At 49.2% G+C, this 18,914-nt stretch overlaps 1 protein-coding gene across 12 annotated transcripts in view; it reads right to left on the bottom strand.

Annotated features, from left to right (window-relative positions):
* Positions 1 to 280: 280 nt before the first annotated feature.
* Positions 281 to 18,914, bottom strand: part of DTNB (dystrobrevin beta) — a 208,887-nt gene continuing 190,253 nt past the window's right edge. For 4 of the 12 annotated variants that reach the window (XM_077774209.1, XM_077774210.1, XM_077774212.1 and 1 more), the window contains 5 exons: positions 10,334 to 10,493; positions 9,415 to 9,504; positions 5,845 to 5,898; positions 2,423 to 2,457; positions 550 to 602 (listed from right to left, as the gene is read on the bottom strand). In XM_077774209.1, the coding sequence (XP_077630335.1) occupies positions 2,453 to 2,457; positions 5,845 to 5,898; positions 9,415 to 9,504; positions 10,334 to 10,493 (309 nt within the window). In that variant the 3' untranslated portion in view covers positions 550 to 602; positions 2,423 to 2,452. Of the gene's footprint in view, positions 603 to 2,422; positions 2,458 to 5,844; positions 5,899 to 9,414; positions 9,505 to 10,333; positions 10,494 to 18,914 lie in introns of all 12 variants that reach the window. The other 8 variants (XM_077774213.1, XM_077774216.1, XM_077774218.1 and 5 more) reach the window with 6 other exon arrangements.

The raw sequence follows: 18,914 nt of genomic DNA, 5'->3' as shown, positions 1-18,914 counted from the left end.
GCTCTCCCTTCCCGCCCAGGCTGCAGAGCAGCGGCATCAAGCGGGGCGGAAGCCTAGCTAACCAGTATGAGAGAAAGGAAGGAGGCTATTTTTAGCACTGTGGCCAGGGTGTGAATGTCTGTAAAACTCAGCAAAGCCTGAAGCTGTCTTTGCACGATACAGGGAAGAAAACCTGTTGGGTTTTAAAGGTCAAAGGTGGTAAGGAAACTTGTGCCCCCACCCTAGGGAGCAGGCCGAGCGCCGGCAGGAGGCCAGCAAGAACTCCATCAGGTCACACACACAGGAGATTCGTGCTGTTTCTTTTCTCTTTTCAACCTCCCGGTAAATTCCTGTTGCAGAGATGAGACCGTGGCCCGAGGGAAGTGAGGAAGATGCTAGTTCATGCAGGACTGTGCAAGGGGGAGGCCCACCGGCGGCAGCGGCATCAGGCAGTCCCTCCCATTTCCCACCGGCTCACGCTCCCCTCTCCCTGCCAGGCAGTGACGTCTGGCAGCCTGCAGGCCTGGTCCAGGTGTGCAGCCGAAAGATGGACAGGAATGCGCCTCTGGGGGAGGACCTCGCCTTCCTCACGTCAACGCCAGCTCGCTGCATGTGCCCTGTGCCTGTGCAGGACAGACGCGCTGTTACTCAGGGGCGCTGCACAGGGTCTCCATGCAAACGCCACTAACTTCTGCTGGGGACAAGACAATGTCCTGGGGTGGGGCTGCTGGGAGGCTTACCTTTCAACTCAGAAGATGCAAAGGGTTGATAACACTCATGCCTCTTTTAAGGGAAAGGGGCTTTCTCTTTTCTGGGGGTACCTAGAGTTTTTGGGAGTCGCTGCTGGGGTCACGGGGTCAGGAAACGGTTCTGGGAAGAAAGAATTGGGTTTGCAGTGCAAGGTTTGGAAGGTGGTGCTTTTTTGGGAAGAAGGACTGTGACCGAGGAGCAGGGCACCGAGCTTGGAGACGTACCTACAAACACCGGGTGGCAGGAACGACAGCCTTAGACTCAGGTCGGAAGAGGCAGAACTTAAGGGTCTGTGAACTGAGCCACCTGAGTTTTTATGCTTTTCGTTTGACTCTGTCCTCCTGATGAGCTTCTCCTAACTCCCAGTCGCATCTGAGGACAGTGTCAGGAGACCCAGCTCTGCTTCTAGTTCTGGCGCCACGCTCCCAGGCCATGGGCCTTCATTCCCTCCTCTGCACGAAGGGCTGGGGGCAGCTGGCTCTGGTGTGCCTATCTTTATCCCCCAGGTCCTCTGCGCCCCCCGGGCTCTGGCAAGTTCTTGAGGGGCAAGTCAGCTCCTGACTCCCTCGCTGGCTGCGGCAGCCTAGGCCTGCTGCGGGGAAGGGCCTTGCCTGAGTGCACAGTGAGTGCAGGTAAAACCCTGCCCAAGCCCTGGAGGCCCTGAGATTCCCAGGGCAGCGAGGGAACTGCGGCTCGGGGGCTTCCCATGGAGGCTTGCACGATCCCTGAGTCAGCAGGTCTTGCAGCGAGCGGAACAGAGTCCCCCCTCGAGGGCCAGGGGCACCTGGGGGTGGGGCCGGGAGGAAGAGGCCTGGAGATGTTCCTTTTTTGGGATCATGGGCTATAGCCCTGGCTTTTCTGCCTGGAAGATCTGTAACTGAGGAAGACGGCCTGACTAAAACACAAGAGGTGGGGGATGGGAGGAAAGATTGACAAATAAAGAGATATCTCATGGCCAAACCAAAGACCTCTATTCTTGAAAAAACTCTTCCGAACAGACCGGTGGTCCAATTATTTTCATCACTTCTATCTAGTGAGCAGGCCCCAAGCCTCACTGCCCTGGAGCTGGGAGGAGAGAAGGGCTAAGGTCCTCAGATGGAAAGATGTGAAAGACTAACTCCTTAAGCAGTGAGCACTGTCCCATAGGGAAATTCGTACTTTGATTAATTTTTTTGGATGAGGGGGTGCGGACTGGCAGGCACCACGGGAAAGGGCTTGGTTGGCTTGGTGGGAGTGAACGTGACCTTGCAGGATGGAAATACGTGTCTGTGGTCAGGTTCCATGGCAGGCCATGGCTCTGGGCATGGGAGCCTGGGGCATTGACATGGACCCTGGGAGAAAAATAAAAGCGGTTGTGGGCAATCAGCAAGGTGGCAGAGGTGGCCGGAAGCAGCTCTTGGGTCTGCCAGCTGCATCCAGACACCGGTGACACCAAGCCATGCCTGAGGCCCAGGCCGGGGCCCAGTGTAGAGCAATCGGTCAGAGCCTGGAAAAGGGGCCAAGGGGGTATGATAGCGGGGCTGCGGCAAAGCAAAAAGGTGCAATTGGGCTCTTTAAGGAAAACCTTAACTGGAACCCCCACCCTTGAGGATGGCTGGCTTGGAAAGGGAGACCAAGGGAAGGGAGGAGGGAAAAGAAGACCTTACGTACAAGGGAAAGGGGCCGTGGGGAGGGCAGAGAACACTGTACTCACCCGCGCTTCCTCTCTGTCCTGGCTCCTCTGCTAACCTGTGCAGCACAGATACAAACAACACACGGAGTCACACCTGGGGTGTCCCACCAGCCTGCATCTTCTCCCCGGGGACTGACCGGCCCACGCACCCATGGGCTTCTGGACTTGCCTCTCCCCCTTCTCCCCTCTATGCTGGCTTTCCCCGACCAGGTATGAAAAGGGCCAGGAAGAGTCACACTACCTACAACCAACAACTGCAACGAACATAAGACCATGGAGAAACAAGTGTCTCTTGGGGGAGGGGAAATACTACTGCTAAAATGGAAATGAAGCCACCCTAAATCGAGGGAGCAGTTACATCAGGGGGCACGGCCCATCTGGTTCTGAAAGTGACCGAGGTGAGAAGGAATTAAGTGTTGACAGTGGCGGTGTTCCCTGCCTGCAGGCATATCTGCCTGGGACTGCTAAATCACTCCTGCTCACCCTGAAATCTTGAACACTGCCTGCACCCCCAAAAGCCTGAGAATTCACAGAGGGCGGCTGCTGTCAGTCTACTGGACACACACCAGCGTACTCTGAGCGTGCAAACTGGATTTGCAGCTCCCAACACCGTGGGCGGCAGGTTCTGGGAGAGGCAGCTCTGAAGGACAAAGGAGCATAGAATGAAGCTCTGGAGCAGCCGAGATGAATTTCAGGCTCTGAAGTAGTGTTAGTCTGTTTCATCTGTGTAGTCCTGGCCACAAGGACTCTGCACACAACAGGGGAGCTGTGAGGGGACGGGAAGTCAGCGCGGCACCTCAGGGGAGCAGATGCATTCCCCAGGATGCGGCCAGACAGAGGTTCGGGGTAAGGCAGCGAGGGGGCTGAAGCAGGGGAGAATGTGCTCGCGAAGTCTGGCTTGGTCACGAATTCTTCAAAAGTGCCCACTTGGCTCTTACGGTTTCTGCACTGAGCAGACTATGTCTACCTGGTGGGGTGCTGACCAAGTTGTGTCATGTTAGGTCAGCATGATTTCAACACCAACGCGGCACACCTCCTCTCTCTCTCTCTGGTTGATAGTCACCGTTCTCCAAAGCCTGGGTGACCGCAGTTACCACCATGTTGGTCTACAGTAAAATCTCATGTCTGGACTACGGCAGACAATCAGAACGTCCATCCGTAAAAATACCTGGCTTGTACTTCCACCCACAAACCTGCCACAGTTCAGCTACAAAGATACCTCCTGGCACCTGTACAATGCCCAGAGTCAAACATTTGTTTAAAACCCAGGTCTCACCCTGGCTCTTAACACCCTTTTCCTTGGGATGGCACCTAACACCACAGCAACGGAAACTCAAGCGCTTCCTCGGGTCTCACGGGGACAGACAGAAACGCTGGTGTGTGCGCTGGGAGAGGGCTGGGGAGACGCTAAGAGCAAGAGGGGCAGAGAGGAGAGACGCTGGTAGAGAACGCAGGTGTGGACAGAGGCCCCTGAGACCGGGAGGCGTCAGGCAAGGGAAACCACGCCTGTCCCCGTGTGAGATGCAGCCCGCACCCAGACCTGAACCAGGACCAGGGCTGCAGTCCATGGTCACGGCAATGCCAAGTGGTGAGGGCCGCCTTCCGTGAGCCACACAGAACGCAGGGAGGCTGAGGAGAAGCCACGGGAAAAGCTACCGGGAAGGGAGAGTCAACGGGAAGAGAGGCCAAAGCAGCAGCTGTTACGGCTTCAGCCAAGAACATTGCACATGAACGCTAGGATCTGGTTGGGTTGTGTGTGTGTGCGTGTGACTGGATCACGTGTTTAGAGTGTGAACCTGTCTCTGTGCATCTCCTCCCCTTGTCGTCTCTTGCACGACAACCCTTCTGCCTTCTTCCTCGTCCGCTCTCGGCAAGGAGGGTGGGTCTTCTCCACCAGTCCTGTAGCCCTGCTCGATGTTTCAAATACCGCTGACCCATGCTTCCGACATTCGGCTGGCCATGCCATTCTCCTCAATCCCCCACAGCTCCCGTCCACTGCCTAACAGGCCTCACTCTGACTCACTGGACAACGGTGGCACCTGGCGCGTGTGTCTCCAGTCTCAGTGCTGGCCGCAAACTCTGAAGGCCTGCCCCAACTGTCCCCGCGAGTCCCCGCGGCAGGTAGCGCTGCAGACCCCATCCCCGGGCACTTCTCCTTTCTCTCCCCACCTTCTTTGCCTGCAGCTCCCACTCCACTTCTTCCCCCCCTTCCTTACGACTCTTCTCACTTCACCTCGTCTACCAGCCACATGGGCACCGAATCCCGGCTCTGCCAGCTACGATCTGTGCAGGTTATTTAACCGTTCTGCGCCCTATCTCGAATCCTTGCTCGTGGGCTGTGAAATCAAACAGGAAGGGTGTGCTCCGTGCAGAGCATTCGGCACAGGTGGAGAGAGGGGGCGCATGTTCCAGAGCCCAGCCTCCTCGGGGCCACTCCCGCTGTCTCCCTGAGGAAGCACTCTCTAGTACATCACCTGGCCTATTTCCCTGTATTTGATAATTTACTGGTACCTCGTTATGTGCCAGGCACTCTCCTGGGAACTGGGGATACATCCTGAACAAAACAGATTAAAATCTCTACCTCGTGGAGCTTATGTTTTGGAGGAATCTAGAAATAGACATATTAACATATGAGCGAAGAACTAACTCTCAAATGTTATGTGTTCAGCATAGCACAGACACATGAAGATGAAGAGTGTGGGGTCAGAAGGACCCGGTTCACACTGAATCTCTGCCTCCTGATAGCTACATGATCTATACTTCTCCTAGCCTATTTTCTCACTGGTAAAATAGGGTCCTCGTTATGTGTCTCACAGGGTTGTTTAGTACCAAATGAGATAATATGTGGACATCTTTTAGCACAGCCCCTTGTACATAACAAGTTATTAAGCAAGTTTTATATATAAGAAAACCAGGAAGGCATTACTGTCCTTCGCTGATACCTTTTTTTAAATTGCTTTTCCTTCTTCCACTGAGGCCAGAAAACCATTTGGCTATTCTGCCTACAAGAATCTCTTCCTTTTCAGAAATGTTTCTTGTAGTTATAATCACACAAAGTTTGATGATTAACTTTTCCTGCTACTTCATTTTTATCTCCTATTGATTCTGCATATCTCTGTCTTGCCTTTCTAACTATATTATAAACTCCTGGAGGTGAAGGGTCATGTTCTGTGCTCCACTGGTATCTACTTCCTATATCCGAACCATCTATCATAGTATCAGGAAATCAGGAGGCTTTTCTTCATCGCCTGACACCACCACCTCCAGGGAAAACCTTGATGGTCAGTTGGGAAAAGTAGGCAGAAGGAACTGTGGGGGTCTGAAAGCTTTGGGGGAAGGGGCACCAGGGAAGGAAAGCAGAAACAAAAGGGAGGGCCATTTCCCTCAGGGGCTGTCTAGCTCCGCCTCCCACTCAAACTAGGGGTCCTGTGAGCTGCCTTTACCTCTGTCTTTCCCATTCTGCATCTTCTCTTCTTCTTCCTCTGCACCTTCCTCTGCTGTGAAAACAAGTCCAAGGAGGCCAGTGACCCTTCAGCACAGCACAAGCATAGAAGGAGGGTGAAGGCGGTAACTCAGCAGGCTCGGGACGAAGCCCTAGCTAAAGGCTCATGGTCGCAGGCCTCCACGGGTGCTGACGCTCAGCTAGTATGCGCCCTGCGTGGTGCACATCCTAGCGCTGTTTACCCGTAAGCCCTATGTCCTTAGGGGCAGCACAGCTGAGGTCACCCGCCCCGCTGCTGGCTCTGTTGCTGGCCTCCCTGGTGATTGGGCTGGGGCTGGCTGCCTCTTCTCCAGGCCTGCTTTCCCTAAGGGGACGACACCCACTCGGAATACATCTAATACCTTGCATTCAGGTTCATGAAAGCAACCATGAAAGTACATGGTGGGAGAATACCTCGGTTAACACTAGCTTCTGTCAAGAAAAAACAACCAAAAGGGGGGCGCCTGGGTGGCTCACTCGGTTAAGTGTTGGACTCTTGGTTTTCAGCTCAGGTCATGATCTCCTGGTTTCATGAGTTTGAGCCCCACGTCAGGCTCTGTGCAGGAAGTATGGAACCTGCTTGGGATTCTCTCTCTCCCTCTCTCCCTACCCCTCCTCCATTCACACTGTCTGTCTCTCTCAAAATAAATAAACTTAAAAAAACATTTTTTAAAAAAGAAAAAACCCCAAACTAGAAGTTTTAGCTGATAACAAACTTAAAATGACTGAACAGCAAGGTGGCTGTGTGGAAAAAGCTAATGCCCTTGAAGGTTGCTTTCCCCGGAGTCCCCCGGAGCCAAAGCAGGCATAGCGAAGAGGCAGCCAGCCCAGCGCTGGCAGCAGGGAAGCAGGCAGCAGAGTCGGTAGGGAGGTGGGCTCTGTAGGGAGCACACCCCCCATGGCAGGGAGGGGCGTGCTCAGCTCCGGGAGCTCACTTAGAACTGTGGCCTCGAAACTCTCAGCCACCTCCCAGGGCTGAGAGTGAAATGGTGAAGTGAAAGCCACGTCACATTAAGAATGGCTGAAGGAGGGGCACCTGGGCGGCTCAGTCTGTTAAGCTTTGGTCTCTTGATTTTGGCTCAAGTCGTGATGTCACGTTTTGTGAGATTGAGCTCCTTGTTGAGCTCTGCACTGACAGTACGGAGCCTGCTTGGGAATTCTCTCTCCCTCTCTCTCTGCCCCTCCCATGCTCTCTCTCTCTCTCTCAAAAAAAAAAAAAAAAGAATGGCTGAAGGAACATCAGAAGGTCACCTAAAGAGAAGACTTAGGGACACCATGTCACCTGTCATCAAACACTGGAAAGGCTAAATTAATAGGAGTAGGAGGGGCTGAACTTACTCTGCGTAGCTTCAGAGGGTGGGATGAGGATAAATTGCTTACAGAAAGGCAAATTTTGGCTCCCTGATAAGAAAGAACTTCCTCATGATGAGAGCTGGTCATGAATGAGCTCACTGGAAATACCCAGAGGACTTTTATATCGGGCAGCAAGCTGGATTAAATGACTTCAAAGATCTTTTCCAACCATAAGATTCTATTATTTGTGAAAATGTTTTTAAAAAGATGAGGAGGCCAGGCTATGCCTGTAAACAGTATGCTCACATGGTATGGAAAATATGTAAAGACAATCTGAACATCTCACTTCATCCTAACAAAACCCTTGACAGTGATGGTGTTGGGCAAGCCTCTTCCATTTAAAGGGAATCTATTTCTGCATTTTGTAAAGATGCTGTGTCATGTGCGGACTTAGTCCACAGCCATCTGTGGACTTCAGGGCTCGAGAGAGCAGAGTGTCAGTGAAAGGGGCCTTCGGGGGACTGTAAATCTGACACCTTGTCCTGCGTGGGCGGAAGGGCTCTGTGGTGGTACGAGCATCGGCTTCAGGTTTTTCAGACCTAAGTTCTAGGACCGGCTTTGCCCCTTCAGGATGCACAACTTCAAGCAAACCACTCCTGATAATCAGTCACTACATTTCTGAAAGGGACTAGACACTGTGCTAAGGTACCTTCCAAACACATCACACCATTTTGTTAAACCCATCCTTTCCTACCAGAAGAGACTGCTGAGTATCCCTACGACCTGTTAGTTTTGTGAGGATATTCAGCCTCCGCGTGCGGTGTGTTTGATGGTGTCCAGTCATTCTCACCTAGTGTGATGAGCCCAAGAGCCACTGATTTTGTCCAAACCCTTGTAGGCAGTTACAAGGCACAGCGTGATTAATTTCCATGGCCTGAAATTCTTTCAAAAAGTGGGATTTCTGCCATCTGTGGGAAGCTCTATTAGGGAAGGGACTTTCTAATCACCTGTGAAGTCATCTCTTGTATTTATGTGTGTTTATAATACAATAGAGAGGGGTGGTGAGGACTGAGGAGTGGGTCTGGAATGGAGACACTGTCACCTTCACACCCCCTCCGTGGAAGAACTGGCATCTTAACTGCACTGACAAAACCAACCTAGGCCATGCACTTCCTCTCTTCTGAGTGGAAACTGGCAGATTTGAGAGTGAAGCCATGGGCCAGACCCCGAAAACATTAAAGATGTGTGCTTCTCCTTCGGGGGTCTGAAGAAATACCCAAGGCTTCTCTTCCGTAAGAGCCTGGACTGATGATTTCAGTGGATGTGTTTGAACAGTCCATGGAAACACTGCTTTATATTTTCATTTAATAACCTTATTAAGTGACTTCAGCATATTTAAAAGCATTATATTAGGGGGAAAGAACCAAGAAGGGCCATGCATAGCACTTAGGAAGGGAACCTACGTGTTTGATAGGGAACCTGGGAATCTGACTACCATAAACCAATCAGTAAATACCTGGCGTTATGAAACGAAGAGAGCCATGGGGACTCTTGAAAATGTGACGCTATGGGAATGGCCTTTTATTATTTCTCTCTTTCATGGGTTTTATGTAAGACGCATAGTGAGGCAAGGGTGTCTGGAAAGTCACTGAAATAGCTGAGTGATGGAGAGACTGAGGAAGAAGCCACAGGGAAGACTGGACAGAGGAGCGAAGAAGCAACAGATTCGGGTCACGAACGTCACATGAAATCAGAGCCTAGTCATGGACAAAAGGAGAGAACAGGGTTTCAAAACCAAATCAAATAGGAGAGAGCAGGAAGGCAACTGGGAGAAAAGTCCAGAAGCTTTTGTGGCTGATTCAGTTCCAGTCATCCAGGAAAGCCTTGGAAGAGACGGCCGAGCAGCCCTAGGGAGAGAGAGTCTGTGGACGGAGAGCTGGTGGGGGATGGGTGAAGCAGGGAAGGGGCTAACTGTGTGTAAGGGGAGACGTGGACTGTGTGCATATCTACAAGGTGCATTGTTAAGAGAAACATAACGTGTCAGTGTCTGTGTGATCGCGTGTGGGAAACAGGCTCTCTGGGCGAAGACGGTCAGTGTGTTCCTAGAAGGCAAAAAGACTGAGCGGTGAACTGAGGTAGCGTGTGCTACGGGATGACGTTTTACCACATGGTGAGGAAGCGAGGAGGGCGTAGGGATGGGAGGGGAGGCGTGAGGCCGGGCAGGAGCTCTGGGCTTCACCTGAGTGGAGCTCCTTCACCAGGGATGACATGGTGTTGGTGATGGAATCAGCGGCCACCAGCAGGTCACTGCGGAGGTTTCTCCTCGTACCTGAGGACAGTCAGAGCAGACGGCGATGGCAGGTGGGTGGGCGTAGAGAAAGGAGCCGAGCACACGCCTCAGTCTGCCAGGCCCTGGACACAGTGCAGGGCACCTAGGGGAGATGGGGCTGCAGCACCTCCACCCACGCCTGGGCACATCAGGGGCACGAGGCACCCAAGTCCTCCTTTTCCTCCCTCTTCTACCTGAAGAGTAGGACCCTGTTGGCTGCACGCTTCTTAGCCACCATCAAGAGAGTTGGGGTCCAGAACGAGAGTTGGATTCCAGGCCCCTCGGCCTGAGGTGGGACTTTACTCTGCAGCGGCTCCACACGCCGTTCTTTGTCTCCCTACCAGGACTTCCTCAGCTGCGCCGTCTTCCCCCAACCCCACACACAGCGGGCTGCCAGCTCTTCAGGCAGCTGCAATCCTGTGCTGAACGTGCCTTCTGCAAGGTCCTATTTAGAGTTCCACTCTTCCTTCTCTTACTCGCTCTAATGAGTTTCCAGGCAAAGCATGACCTAAGGAATTATCCCATCCAATGCCTCCAGAGGAGGCAAAGCCTAAAGGACAAGGCACTTCCCATAACCCGGAAAAACAACAACAACACAGAAACCCCAGAGGCCTGCTCCTCACAAACGCACAAAGCCTGCAGGCTTCCCGTTGGGAGACCAGCGCATCTAAATGAGACGGGACCAGCACTTGACTTACTTATACTGTATATGAAAATCTGATCATTTAAAGCTAAGCACACAAAAGAAGCTGGAAAAATCTCAGTAGGAGTCTTCTTCACGTTTCCAACCCCCTCTAGCTCTCCACTGAGCTCTGCTCCGAAATCTCACCTTGTGCGAAGGCCTCCTGCATGTCTCCCCCCACTCCGCTCAGGGGGTCCTGTGGACAGTGGGTGGGGGTGGAGCCAGCAGACGTTGAGCGGACAGGCATGGGCATTGGGCGGCCGCCTCCGTGCGTGGGGGACGTGTGTGGTGATCCTGTGGCCTGAGCCTGGGAGAATCAAAGAGATAAAACATGTCATCTCAGCTATCTTACCTCTCTGAGGGGGAAGAAGGTCCTTTTACTCAGTCAGTCTAAGCCGGCCGAGACCGCGGGTTCAGCAGGCCGGCCAGCACTGCGTGATCACATTTGAAAGGAAGGAGTCAGGCTGCCTCCAGGTTGCAGAGAGGAAGAAAAGGAAAACAGAAAGGAAGGTGTGGGAGGGAGAAGGAAGAGAATCCCATTCGACTGGCCTACAACGGGGAGGAAAAACAGAGGCTACGAGCATGGACGGGGGTCCCTGCAGGTGGACCGCCTGAGCAAAGCAGCTGGGTCCAGGATCTGAGAGCCGCTGGGGCCTCACAGTTGCAAAATGATACACAAACATCTTTTCGTTTTTGTTTGCAGACACATTTGTGGACATTATCTCACTTGACCCTCACGATAACTTGTGAATAGAAAGGGCATATGTTTTTGTACCAATTTTATGGCAGAAAAACACAGAGAAAAGACTAGGAGCTTTGTGTCAGGCAGCACAGCCCCTGGAGATGCCGGGAGAGTGCGTCTGCTCCCATGCCCCCCCCGCGGCTCCCAGGCCGCAGGAACCCCCAGGGCGTCAGGGGCTCCCCCGCAGGCCGCCTCCCAGGGCCAGGCCAGGCCAGTGCGCTTGTCAAAGGCACCCAGTGAGGCTTTGAGGGCATCCCGTGGAGCCCAGGTGAGGACGGACACATGCTTAGTGGAAGCTGCACTTCCCTTGTGAAGGCTCGGGCCTAGCGCTGGAGAGAGCCGGGAGCAGTGGGATAGCACTTAAGACTCTAGGTAAAGGAAGCTCCCCTGAGATTTGGAACCGGGGTGTGCCACGTGGCGGGTTCTCTGTGGAAGCAAACCTGGGAAAATGCAAGCCGAAGTGTGCAACTGAGTTCAAACGAAGGGATTTCTCTTTCTGGGATCTAGCTCAGAAACACCCCGCACAACAGAACCTGCCCCAAACACGCTGACGGGCCAGAAGCACAAAGGCTCCCCTCAGTGCTACGGCCGGCGTGGGTGTTGTGCTGAAGAGAAACGGCTCGTTCGCTAACTCTTTGATTTGTGCGAGCGTGTGTATACGTACCTTGAGAAATTTAAAATATACAGAAAGCTAAAAAGTATAATAAACCACCCACACTGAAAATTGTTCATATTTTGTCAAGTTCACTTCAACCTAAAAACACTGCAGAGAAGTCCGAAGATCTACTTGACCACCAATTGTGTCCGGTCCCGGTCTCTCCTCTCATCCCTTCAGAGGCAACAATTATCAAAGATTTTGGGGTGATTTTTTTTTCCTATGTGTACATATATAACTATGAATAATCCATGATATTTCACACTTTTAAATTTTGCATGAATGGTATCATACTGTGCATATCATTTTGCAATTTGCTTTTATCACTTAGCATACTTTCTGAGATCTTCCCATGATACAAATGATAGGAACTTAGACCCTTACCTCACATTATATACCAAAATGAACTCAAAATGGCTCATACTAAATATAAGAACTAACCCATGAAACTCTTAGAAGATGAAGCAATGACTTTTTAGATACAACACCCAAAATATAAGCTACAAAATAAAATGACAAATTTGATTTCATCAAAATTAAAAACTTCTTTCAAAGGACACCTTTAAGAAGGTAATAAAACACTTCATAGAATGGGAGAAGATTTTTGCACATTGTCTATCAGATCAGGGGCTTCTATCTAGAATATAGGAAGAAAACTTACACTCAATAACAAAAGGACAAGTAACCTAATTTAAAAATGGGCAAAGGGTCTGAAGTGATGCTTTTCCGAAGAAGACATACAAATGCCCAATAAGCACATGAAAAGATGCTTGACATTACAAACCACTAGGGAGATGCAAATCAAAACCACAATGAAATACCACTTCACATCCATTAGGATGGCTAAATAAACAAGGCAGATAATACCAAGTGTTGACAAGGATGCAGAGAAACTGGCACCTTCACACGCTGCTGGCAGGAACGGAAGATGGTGTGTTCCTGCTGCTTTAGAGAAGAGCCTGCCAGTTCCTCAAAAGATTAAACACTGAGTGCCACACAACCCAGCAAATCCACTCCTATGTGTATATACCTGAGAGAAATGAAAACCCAGGTCTGCACAAAAATTTGTACACAAGTATTTATGGCAGCATTCTACGTAACAGCTAAAAGTGGAAACAACTCAAGTCTATCAACTGACCGATGATTTCAATAAAATGTGGAACGCAGCTGACCCATGAACAATATGGATTTGATCTGTGCAGCTCCACTTCCAAGTGGATTTAAAAAAAAATGTTTATTTCGAGAGAGAGAGAGAGTATATGTGAGTGGGTGTAGGGCAGAGAGAGAGAGAGAGGGACAGAGAGAATCCCAAGCAGGCTCCATGCTCAGCACACAGCCTGATGTGGGGCTTGATCTCAACAGCCATGAGATCACGACCTGAGCTGATATCAAGAGTTGGATGTTAACCTGGAAAGAGCCTAAGTGTCCATCAACAGACGAATGGATCAAGAAGATGTGGTTTATCTATACCATGGAATACTACATGGGAATGAGAAAGAATGAAATCTGGCCATGTGTAGCAACATGGATGGACCTTGAGGGTGTTATGCTGAGCGAAATAAGTCAGGCAGAGAAGGACAAATATCATATGTCTGCACGTATAGGAGGATTAGGAGGAACTTAACTGAGGAACAAGGGGGAGAAGAAGGGGGCAAATGGTGGGGGAAAGGGAGAGAGGCAAACCATGAGAGACTCTTGAATGCTGACAAAAACTGAGGACTGACGGATGTGGGGGGGAGGGGGGATGGGCATGGAGGAGGGCTCTTGTGGGGATGAGCACTGGGTGTTATGTGGAAACTAATTTGACAATAAACTATTTGTGAAGAAAAAAAAGAGTTGGATGTTAACCAACTAACTGAGCTACCCAGGCACGATTTTTTTTTAATAAATACAGCACAATACTGTAAATGTATTTTGTTTATTATTTTTTTATGATATCTTCTTTTCTCTAGCTCTCTTTATTGTAAGAATACATATACATATTACATATAAAATTATGTGTTAACTGACTATGTTATGGGTAACATATGGATCAACAGTAGGCTATTAGTGGTTAAGTTTTGGGGTGAGGCCAAAGTTATACACAGATTTTTAACTGTGCAGGAGGTCAGTACCCCTAAGACCCCCACCACCGTTCAAGGGTCAATGGAATACAATTCGGCAGGTAAAGGAATGAAGGACTGATACACGTTACAACATGGACAAACCCTGAAGATATTACGCTAAGTAAAATAAACCCGTTACAAAAGACTGAATATTATCTGATTGCATTTATATGAAACGTCCACAACAGGCAAATCCATAGGGACAGAGAGTAGATTCGTGGCTGCCTGGGGCTGGGGGCTTGGGAGAAATGAGGAGCAAGTGCTAAAGGATGTGCAGTTCTTTCGGCAGATGAGGAAATGTTCTCAAGTCAACTGTGGTGATGGCTGCACAATTCTGTGACTATATTAAAAACCACGGCATTATAGACTCTAAAATAGTGAATTGTATGGTGTGTGAATTTTATCTCAATAAAAATATTATAAAAAAGACATTAGAAAAAATTAAAAAAAGAGAAGTCACAGACTGGGAAAATATATCTGCAAATTATATCGGGTAAAGAACCTGTGGGTTTTTACAACGACTTTTTGAATGTGACACCAATAGCAAAGGCAACAAATGCAAAAACAAACAAGTGGAGCCACATCAAAAGTAAAAAGCTTTTGCACGGCAAGGAAGCCGTCAACAAAATGAAGAGGCAACCTACTAAATGGGACAAAACATTTACAAATCATACATACGATAAGGAGTTAATATCCAAAATATACAATGAATTCACTCAACCCAACAGCAACAAAAGAAAACAAAAGAAAAACAAAAACCCAATCTAATTAAAAAAAATGGACTAAGGCAGGGGTTCCCGGGTGCTTCAGGTGGTTAAATGTCTGGCTCTTGATTTCAGCTCAGGTCATGATCTCCAGTTGGTGGGATTGAGCCCCGTGTCAGGCTCTGTGCAGACAGTGAGGAGGCTGCCTGGGATTCTTTCCCTCTCACTTACACATGAACTCTCTCTTTCTCTCAAAATAAATGAACATTTTTTTTTAGAAATATAATTTTTAAAAATGGACCGAGAAGCCAGATATTTTTCCAAAAAAATATACACATGGTGAACATGTATATGAAAAGGTGCTCAGGGAAATGCAAATCAAAACCACAATGAGGTATCACTTCACACCTGTCAGGAGGTTATCGAAAAGGTAAGGGAGGAGTACTGGTGAAGACCCAGAAAAAAGGGAACCCCTGTGTGTTACTGCTGGGAATGCAAATTGGTGCAGACACTATAGAAAACAGTATAGAGGTTCTTCAAAAAATTTAAAGAAAATGAGAACGGCGGGGCACCTGGGTGGCTCAGTCAGTTGAGTGACTGACTTTGGCTCAGGTCATGATCTCGTGGTTCGTGGGTTCAAGACCCACGTTGGGCTCTGTGCTGACAGTTCAGAGCCTGGAGCCTGCTTCAGATTCTGTGTGTCTCTCTCTCTGCCCCTCCCCTACTCGTGCTCTGTTTCTCCCTCTCAAAAATAAACATTAAAAAAAAATTTTACAAGCTTGTATATCAATAAAGCAGAAATGAAAAAAAAAAAAAAGAAACTAAAAAAATAAAAAACAAACTTGTGTCCAGAACATAGAAAAAACTCTGAGAGCTGAATAATAAGAAAACAAACAACCCAATTACAAAACGAGCAAAGACTTGAATAGACATTTTACTGAAGAAGATGTACAAATGGGCAATAATCACACGAAAAATGCTCAACATGAGTAGTCAGTAGGGAAACGAAAATTGAAATTACAATGAGATACCACTTATCTACCGAAATAGCTACAATCAAAAAGATGAACAAGGATGTTAGAAAATTGAGACACTTACACATTGCTGACAGGGCTGTAAAATGGTACAACTACTTTGGAAAACAGGTAAGCAGTTTCTTAAAATGGTAAACATAAACTTACCATGTAAGCCAGCAATGTGACCCCTGTGTATGTGCCCAAGAGAAACGAAAACATGCCCACCCCAAACTCATACACAAATGTTCAGTAGCTACAGTTTGACAGGCCTAAAGTGGAAATAACTGAAAGTTCAACTGACTGGTGAATGGATTAACAGGATATGGTTTATCCATTCAATGAAATACTATGAAATCTCTTTTTGCCATTTTTGCTGTTTACCTTTTATAGCTTTCTTCTGACAATTAAACATGTTCTATCTTGTGAAATATTTTATTTTTGTCAGTGTATATGAAACATTTGTTATCATTTACTTTTCTCAGGGTATATATTTTTTCTTCCCAACTAGTTTATAAACATCTCAGGCATGTGGTTTTGGTTGAATAACATATTAATTATTGTATTAGTATTAATCATGACCACATATTAATCACTGTATTTTGGGGAATCACCTCTACCTTTTACCCTATAACTACCATCATCCCCTATTTTTGGCCATTCTGGGGGGAGAGGGGACAAATAATAAAGTATGCAGTTAACTCTGGTTTGGAAAGTGGTTATGAACAGCCAGATCTAGCAGTTCCAGCCCCAATCCGAACGAGGTAATAAAGCTTGGAGAGAGGAAGAGGAAGGAGAATGTGCAGAAAAACGTTGTGCAAGGAAGTGTGATGCAGTGATGTGTCTCTGCAGGGAAGCCCTACGAGCCAGCACAGGGTGGGATGCAGGGGATCACAGACACGGGGGACCCTGGCCAAGCCCCGGCCCTTCTTGGGCTTCCAAGAGCTGAGGGGCATGGAGGGAAGATCGAATCAAGGAAGGACCCCATGCATCCCTGTAGCCGATGGTTTCCCAGCCGCAGAAGCAACGAGCCTGAAGTTGTCTCTCAGTCACGGAGGAGTTAGAGCCTAACCGAGATCATGTGTGCGTCCTGGCTGCTGGGGGAGCCTATGAATTCAGCTGCCTTGGGCGCGGAGCAAGGATTGCTGCCTGGAAGAAGCAGGCCACAGGCAAAGGGCCAGACTGCCTCAGTACACACAGAGTTGGAGCCATGGACACCCCTCCCCTGATGCCATGGCACCCAGCACAGTCCCCAGGGCACAGCACCGGTCTCGGGTGCAGGAAGGGGGCTAAGAATCTGGGATGATTGGCTTCAGAGTTTGCCTGGAGATGCCCAGACTGAGTCCAGCTCAGATAGCGAGCACTCAAGGGGGAGTTAAGTCCAGTTAAAGATTTCTTCTTTGCGTATCTGAGTATGTGGCTTATGAAATTCAAATGCACTTCACTGCGGGACAGTTGTCTGTCGTCCCCTCAGAGGGCCGACCCAGCATTAAGCACGTGGCAAGTATTCCATAAATCTCCCTCAGCGAGATCCGGGTCAGGCACCGCTGCCTGAGGACTGAATGTCAGAGTCGCAAGACCCAGGATAAACTAGGCTGCTTTTTAAGAACATGAAACTGAACCTCTGAAAACATTTTAATAGGAAAATGCTAATGGGGGTTGAGGCAAAAGGGATGCACAAGGTGCCCAGCCACATGTGGCTAAAACTCTAGAGTCAGAAAATGAAACCTACTGTCTACCATCGGCTTGGGAATAATCAAGTCCTCTTCCTGGGATCAGTGCCCAGGACATGCCTTCCGAGGAAGATAGAAAAACAGGCGCCAGAAGTTGTCTTTGTTCAGAGCAGTAGAAAGAGAAAAGTGAAGACTGCTGGGAAGGCATGATTCTCCCCAGTGGATCTCGAGCGCCAGCCCTTGGCTTTAGGGTCATGTTGGATGACAACAATGCTGGGATGGAACCCTCCAGAGCCCCGTGTGAATTCTGGCTCTGGCAGAGCAACACCAGTTTGGCATCCTGGTAGGTCAATAAATCCCAGCTGCCCCGGGAGAGGCACAAACCACAGACAATCGATACACACATGCTTCAAGTCTGGCCCGAGGCCCGGGGCCATGGCTTCAGGAAGGCCTAGAGGCTGGGATTGGTCTTGGGAGAAGGGACACATGGGTGCAGGATGCCAATGACTGCCACTGGGTGGTTTAGACAGAAAGAAACAGAAGAATGGGCGACTACATCTAAGTGTACATCTACATCTACTGCATCTACAGAAAGCCTGGCTCTCTCCCATGCCTGCAGGCCTCTCTGCCTGTTGTCCGCTTGCCAGAAGCTCTACACACCCGGTGTGGTCAGACTGGCTCCCGTTGCCCTTCTGGGCATTTGCTTCATGGTCACCTCCTCTAGGTTCAGGCTCCTGACATGCTCCCCAGAACTCGGAACAGCATTAACCTCACCTCTCAAATTTTATCTTCCTTACCATTGTGCTGAGCACATGTAAATGCTTAATAAATGTTTGTTAAATGACAATGAGGTGTATCAAGTTTCTGACCCTTTTCCTTCAGTAATGGAAAGTGGGAATGTAGCCAGAGCAGGCAGTAATCTCCAGGGAGCGCTAAATCTATCAGTCATCGATAAAGCTTTGTGTGAGATACTTAATGAGATGAGTAAATGTGGTTGGTGGGCAGACCTCTGCGATGGCTTTCAATGACCTTGCTCCCCGCTGTCACACTCCTGTCTAATCCCCTCTCTTTGAATGTGGGCTGGGCATAGTGACTGCTGCTACTGAGTCAGGAGACTGGGATGTCACTTCTGAGATCAGGTTATAAAAGACTGTGACTTAGGTCTTGCCCATACACACTCTCTCTCTGTCCTGTTTGTTCAGTCTAATGAAGCCAGCTGTGATCTGGTGAGCCACCTCGTGGAGAGGCTCATGTGACAAGGAACTGAGGCAGCTTCCAGCTGGCATTGAACTGGGGCCCTCAGTCTGGCAGCCCACGAAGCATCCTGCCAATGACATGTGAGTAGTTGAGCCTTGAGATGCCTGTAGTCCTTGTGAGAGACCCTGACCCTCAGCTCATGAGGACCAGTGCCCGGACTCCAGGTCCACAGAGGCTGTGAAGTAATAAGTATTTATTCCATGAAGCCACTAGGTTTTTGGGTAAGTAAGTAACTTTTGGGTAAGTAGGTAAATAGGTAACTCATATTCTCAGGTTGATTTTCTTCTTGATACACTATTGGGTCAGTCCCACCTGAAGGCATTTGATTGAGGAAGAATGGAAGGGAGGGTTGTAGAATATGAGAGATCGAGCCCAGTGACTCAAGGAAAGACGACTGTGAACGAGAATAGAGGCAAGGATATATAGTCACAAAACATTTTCCCTGACCAGAGAACGTGCCTAAGTCCCTGAGTAAAGGAGCTTGTCCTGATGCCCAAGGCCCAACCTCTTTGCTTTGTCAATAACCACAGGCCTTAGAGACGACTCTGCTGCCAATTCAAAGACTCTCAGAAGAGGAGG

Source organism: Crocuta crocuta, unplaced genomic scaffold (assembly GCF_008692635.1).
Source record: "Crocuta crocuta isolate KB4526 unplaced genomic scaffold, BGI_CrCroc_1.0 scaffold246, whole genome shotgun sequence".
NCBI classification, from domain to species: domain Eukaryota; kingdom Metazoa; phylum Chordata; class Mammalia; order Carnivora; family Hyaenidae; genus Crocuta; species Crocuta crocuta.
The sequence above is the reverse complement of the archived record's forward strand: the minus strand, read 5'-3'. Positions and strand labels throughout refer to the sequence as shown.